This window comes from Astyanax mexicanus, chromosome 12, assembly GCF_023375975.1.
Source record: "Astyanax mexicanus isolate ESR-SI-001 chromosome 12, AstMex3_surface, whole genome shotgun sequence".
Taxonomy (NCBI): Eukaryota; Metazoa; Chordata; class Actinopteri; order Characiformes; family Acestrorhamphidae; genus Astyanax; species Astyanax mexicanus.
Window position 1 is genome coordinate 41,215,866 of NC_064419.1, and position 6,689 is coordinate 41,222,554.

General features: G+C 35.1%; 1 protein-coding gene across 1 annotated transcript; it reads left to right on the forward strand.

The window, feature by feature from the left end:
- The first annotated feature begins 1,689 nt into the window (after positions 1-1,689).
- lamtor5 (late endosomal/lysosomal adaptor, MAPK and MTOR activator 5) lies at positions 1,690-5,479 on the forward strand. Its single transcript, XM_007231939.3, has 4 exons — positions 1,690-1,848; positions 3,195-3,256; positions 3,460-3,577; positions 5,161-5,479. The coding sequence occupies exons 1-4, from the start codon at positions 1,814-1,816 to the stop codon at positions 5,219-5,221; spliced, it is 276 nt and encodes a 91-aa protein (XP_007232001.1). The 5' UTR covers positions 1,690-1,813; the 3' UTR covers positions 5,222-5,479.
- Positions 5,480-6,689: the final 1,210 nt, after the last annotated feature.

Sequence of the window (6,689 nt, forward strand, 5' to 3'; positions counted from 1 at the left end):
AATGTATTGTTATACAGAGTTTATATGAAATTTAAACAACTATACTGCCCATAATATAGATTATGACCCCCTGGAACATCTACTGAACAAGCAGTCAGGAAGCTCAAATCCACAGCGGGGGTCTTTTCAGAATAAAAGAATAAGAAAGAGATTGATAAGAAACTCCTTTAGGGTTCACAAAGAGGAAATCCATTCATGTCTTTTCAGCCTGAGCTGAGCTGTCTCCATTGTTAGAATCAATTCTTGGTAGAAAAAAAATGTCAGCAAACATAAAAGACAAAGTTTTGCCGTGTCATTGTCACAGGAGGGACAAATCAGCAGTGATTTTTGATGATAACACATACCCTTTTAAGAGTGAGTGGAGGAAAGAATTGCTCTTTTCTTGGAGCTTTAGTCAGAGACGAGGGTTCATCTGATATCCACATTCACACTGAACACCCCCGGCCCCCGGAGACCCCACCAACAATAGCGGCTAAATGTGAGCTGAGAGTCAAAAGCTGCTTGCAGGGTGAAAAGGGGAACATGCTGGTGGTCTGCTTGTTTTCAGAGCTCTGGAGAAGCTGTTAATATTCTGTAATATTGAGGCTGTACATACTGAACCCAGAAATTAATCTCACAAAGGGATGATGCAAAATAACAGAGATAGGTCATTATCTTGTCAGATCAAATGACATTAGTGAAGGGTGGCAACTAGCCAATCAATCAATCAACTTTATTTTTATCTTTATCTCTGCACTGTAAACCCATACGTTGTTTGAACTCAAATGATTTAAGTCTGTTTTACATAAAATTGGATATTTCTAAACAATACTCAACTATTTTGAGTTAGTTGAACATTTGTAGGCACAAATATACAACATTCAAACTGAGATGAACCAACTTATAATAACTGAGTTTAGTCTGTCGCCATTAACAGCTTCTTTTCCATTGGCTTCTGTTACAATCTATTTGCATACTGGGTGTGTCCAACAGTTTCTGACTGACACTCACCATCAGTGTGTAGTGATTCCCCCTGGGCTACCTTAGAAATAAATCAAGTTCTCCTTTAGTTGTAATGACTTGATATTTAAATTTATGCTAACTCAAGTTTTCATTCCCCATTATTAAAAAAAAATGAGCAAACCGGCTGCCTTAAAAACGTTAAGTAAACTCAACTTATCTGGTCTTAGAGTATAAAAGAAATAAAAAAGTTAAATCAACTTCCCCTTTAGTTGTAATAACTTGATGTTCTAAGTTATGCTAACTTAAGTTTTCATTCCCCATTACTTAACGATTTTAAGGCAACCGTTTTTTTCTTTTCAATATACAGCTGAGCATTAACAACTTAACCTATTCAGACATGAATTATGTTCCATTGATGGGAAAATATAAGAATGCTATAATAATAATAATAATAATAATAATAATAATAATAATAATAATAATAATAATAATAATAATAATAATAATAATAATAATAATTAAACATATTTACTTTATTATTATATATAATAAAGTACATATATACTTTATTATTGTTTAATGATTGAGGGTCTTATCTTATTTTTATTGTATATCTTTTTATAAAATTATATATTATGCTTGTTTTAGATTCACTGCTGTTAAAGTAGCGCTAGATGGCGCCACTCCATTACACGCAGCGCTCCGGTGCGCGTGTTTGATCCTCACAGCTTTCCGTAGCAGACTGATCACGTGCACACAGGGTCAGCTGATTAGGGTGTATACAGTGTACAACAGTAGTTAGCCTGTTAGCGGCTCAATTCCCCTCTGATTCTCTTTAATATTGCAATCTGCAATATTTATTATTATAGTTATGGAGGCAACGCTGGAGCAGCACCTGGACGACACGTGAGCTCCATTATTATTCAGCAGCGGCTTTTATACAGCGCTGAGCGGACCCGCGCTGTTTATACAGTTACCCTTAACTAACTTAGCTTAACTGGCCTTACCCAACTCTGACTTCTTGTGTTAATGGTCTGGGAGCGTATCTTATAACCCATTTAACCCCTAATTTTACCATTAAACCCCTATTTTTATCATTGAACCCCTAATTTTACCATTTAAGCCCTAATTTTACCATTAAACCCCTATTTTTATCATTGAACCCCTAATTTTACCATTTAACCCCTAATTTTATCATTTAACCCATAATTTTTATCATTTAACCCATAATTGTATCATTTAACACCTAATTTTATCGTTTAACCCCTAATTTTATAATTTAACCCATAATTTTACCCTTAATCCCTAATTTTACAATTTAATTCCTAATGGAATCCCTACATTCTTTACTGCGACTAGCCTTACCTGAGTCTGACTGGGTGTGTTTATGGTCTGGGAGTGTATCTTTAACCCTTTTTTTATAATTTAACCCCTAATTTGATCATTTAACCTCTAATTTTTTATCATTTAACCCCTAAGGTTAGGCATACTGATATGACATATGCCTTCTATACAGTCAGCAAATTATTTATCTAGCTAGTGCTTGTTGTCACTCTTTTTAAAAATAAATCAAATAATAATCCCATATCATGGGATGCTTGGTATATGTGTAAAGTAATTAAATAATATATTTTTCTGCGTATGCTTAACTCTATCTACTTTATCTATAATTTCAGAATAATTTGAGTACAAGTACACGTTGTTTGATTGTGCTTCTTCAGTACTGTGATATACGTGTATATTTTTCAAAATGTAATTTTTTTCCCCCTTTCCTTAAAAAAAAACAAGTAGCCAATTTGTAGAAGTTTACATACACCAGCTGTTCTTAAACTGTGGTACTCAAATCGTCCCAAAGTGGTACCTTACGTAAGGTAGTAAGCACTGTAGTTCATTTCTTGGCTCTCATGTTTTTCTCAGTAGGAATACTGTATAATTCAGAAACAATTATCAATCAAATAACTTACCATGCTAAATTACAGACTGCAAAAGCAGGCAAGCTCCACACATATATAGGTTGTATATATAGTATACTAAAATCTTATTTAAAAAAAGCACACTCCTTGTTTAATCTCTGTAGAGAAGAATTGAATCTTTGGAACAGATAAACATGATCCTATCGGTACCATGCATAATGGAGTTGATGGGGTTATGGCTGATTGGTGTTGTTATTTGATTCTTGTTGTTTAGTACATTTTCCCACTGTTATAAATGCCTGTTATGAATGTCTGTTATCTGTTTATTTATTTCGTCAGAATGAAAAGTCCTTCAATCGTTGGGGTTTTGTGTACAGATGCCCAGGGTCATAATCTCGGATGTAAGTATTGGTTATCATTTAGTATAATACAAATAAATACAGTAGAAATATTATTAATCAGCTTAGTCCTGGATTGTCAAAAAAGCCAACTTGATATCTGTTTCAGTGTTTTGCAATTATTTTGACAGTTTTGTGTTAAAATAAATAAATAAAATAAAAAGAAAAACAGTATGTTTTTGACTAGTTGTGTGGTGTTTCTGCAGGCCGCGGCACCCTGTCTGATGAGCACGGTGGGGTTGTATCTGTCCTGGCGAAACAGGCTGCCTCTCTTACTAAAGACCCTACAGACTCTCCCACCGTGTGCCTCGAGTCTGACTCTGGGTAAGAGAACTCATATTCTCACTTATACAGTGTATTACTTTAACATGACTATGCCAGTTCTTTAGGTACACCAACAGATAGCATGCTGATAACAAACAGTCTGTTAAAAGCCTGTTATGAACTGAAATGACTGGATGACGTTTGTAACAGGATAGTAATCCAAAACATTCCTCAGATCTACCATAGAGTACCAGAATAGAGACACACTAAAGCTTGTGGATGTTCCTGCAGATGCCAAAACCTTTGCATGTTTTATTGAACGTTATGAACGACATAAACAATTCAATAAAACAGTTTGTTCAGTGCATAAACACTGTTAATATTTTAAGTCCTCTTAACTCCCTACCTGATTCAGTACACCATTACTGTGTGCATAAATTTCCACTAATTTCATAACAAGATTTTAGGAGCAATAGAAAATTACACTGAACTGCTAAAACTAATGGGACAGCAATATGTAAATTGGTTTAAAAGAAATTCATCAGGGGAGGGCTTGTTTAAGCTGTGAGGTGTTATCTAGTAAGTTAGGGTGTACACTATTCAGTGTGCTCATAGCAAGACACTAGAGAGACACTAGACAACTAGGGTTTGGAGGTGGAGGAAGTCAAGTCGAAGAGTCTCCACCTGCAGCAGAACTACAGCAGATCTTGTGATGTGGCTCTTAGAAAGAATAAAAGTACAACTTCCTCTAATATTATAACATTAAACTGCATGAATATCAGCTGGAATAACAGCTTATATATATATATATATATATATATATATATATATATATATATAAGAGGAAATTAAATATTTATTTTTTAAATCTACCTGGCCTATCTAATATTTAAATGGTAGTATTTATTAATATAAATATATATTAATTTAGGTCTGCATTTTCCCCTTTTATAACAACAAAAAAAATATTAATAACTGTAATTCTGATAAACCAAGCTTCTTGTTTGCAGTTTTTAAAACAAAGAAACAGTTTTACAAAGAATTTAGAGAGAAGATTATCACTATCATTAATAGTGTGCATTATTTGGTTACAGAGAGATTTTTTATTGTATGTTTATATTTTTAGAATAAATAGAAACAGCGTCACAGGTGTGTGAGGGGGGTATCAACCCAGTGGGGATTAAGCTCTGTCGAACAAGTCAAACAATAAATTAAAAAAAACGACATGCACCAAACCAATGCAGGCAGGAGTTGGAGTGAGGTCTGATAGTGGGTGCAGATGGATGGCCGCTGGTGGTAATGATCATGACCTGCGGCATCTGGCTAGAGTTGTCTGTGTGAACAGACGAGTAAGTGACTCTGGCAGAAATCACATCTACATGCAATACAGAAGACCCGCCACACAAACAAAATCCTATAGATCAGGGCAAAGTTCTTTAGCTTTCATGAGACGCTACACTAGTTCCTGTCCCATGACGTGGCAGTTCAAAGTAAAATTCAAGACATAAGTAAGAATGGGGCCATTTAAAGCTTCTGTTCACTGTCTGGTTGCTCTATAGACAACATTGTATTTAAAAACATGTATCTTGTTTCAGTACTTGTTGTTTACTTAGTTTTAAAGTCGTACCCTTTTATTGTTGCAGGAATGTCCTGGTGAGAACACACGGAACCATCACTGTCGCTGTGCACAAGATCGTGTCCTGAAGTCTTGTAGTGTTTGAGTTGCTCCCACTGAACAGTAACTCATGATCTCTGTCTGTCCTTCCGATAACTCTTAGCTGCTATGTGATACAGGTTTTGCAATGCTTTTAACATTTAATGGGTTTCAGAGAAATTAAGAAAACTATAAGTACTCATTTTGTATGCTCATATTATGTCCCTGTTTTGAATGTTTCTGATAATGATGAACTGTTATTCCTATTTAATATTTTTTTTGCCATTAAATAAATTATATAAAAAAAACGTGTAGTTTAGCACAATATATTTAACTTCTTCTTTTGTGTTGTCATGAAAACAGTGTATTTAGATATATCTGCCTACTCAGTGAATAGTTTTGCACATTGTTAATGAGTATGGCTTAGAGCCAGTGGAAAAACCCAAAAATCAGTGTCTCAGAAAATTAGAATATTATATAAGACTTTTGGCAGTGTGGGCAGTGTGCCAACTCCTGCTGGAAAATGAAATCCGCATCTCCATAAAAGTTGTCAGCAGTGGGAAAGCATGAAGTGCTGTAAGATTTTGTGGGAAAACAAAACTGCACTGACTTTAGACTTGATAATAAAACACAGTGGATCAACACCAGCAGATGGCATGTCTCTCCAAACCATCACTGATTGGTTGAAGCTTCACACTAGACCTCAAGCAGTTTGGACTGTGTGTCTCTCCACTCTTCCTCCAGACTCTGATCCCTTGATTTCCAAATAAAATGCAGAATTTGTGCAGTGTTTCCCCACAAAATCTTACAGTACTCATTTTAAAAAGTGTACAGCAGGTTTGCTCTGGTGTGAATTAATTAACGAGTTTGTAAACTTGGATTGTTTGGTTTGTTTTCACACTGGGAAAAATTTGAGCCTATCAAAATGAATCACAGCAAACCATGTGAGAATATTCTCTCTTTTTTTTTGGTCAGACCTGATTGGGGCTAGAAGGTAAATACAGTAAGAAGGTCCTGTTTTCTGGATTAGTGCATATTTCTGTACACTTAAATACAAAGTAACAGCAGAGATGGCATTTATTCAAATCTGTAGAGATGATTTGGAAATAGATTGTTTAAAGATTGAATTTTGATACTGATTCAGATTTGGCAAATCTGATCCAAATCACAATTTAGAGGTGGTTTGAAATTCACTCTCAGTCAGTCTGGATTTCATGGTATCTTTTGTGCCAATTGCAATGCTACCAAATATGACCTCATTAAATCCAGAGTGATCGTGATTTTACTGGGTGTCTGTTTGAAGGGTGAGATGATGCTCCTCAGTCTTCTTCTTTTGCTTCAACGTATAAAAGCCATACCATCAGCATGGCGACTAACACTTCCATAATTACTACAGCAACCCACACAGATAGCTTTGTGACGTCCAGACAGGCAAATCCGATCTGACCACTTCTGAATTGATATGAATAGTCATGTAACAATAAATTATTATTAGTTCTGTATATAAAAGCAGTGCCA

Coding starts and splice junctions, on each gene's coding strand:
- lamtor5 (XM_007231939.3), top strand. CDS start 1,814: ATGGAGGCAACGCTGGAGCAGCACCTGGACGACAC. Junction 1,849..3,194: donor GAGCAGCACCTGGACGACAC/GTGAGCTCCATT, acceptor TTATTTCGTCAG/AATGAAAAGTCCTTCAATCG. Junction 3,578..5,160: donor TGCCTCGAGTCTGACTCTGG/GTAAGAGAACTC, acceptor TTATTGTTGCAG/GAATGTCCTGGTGAGAACAC.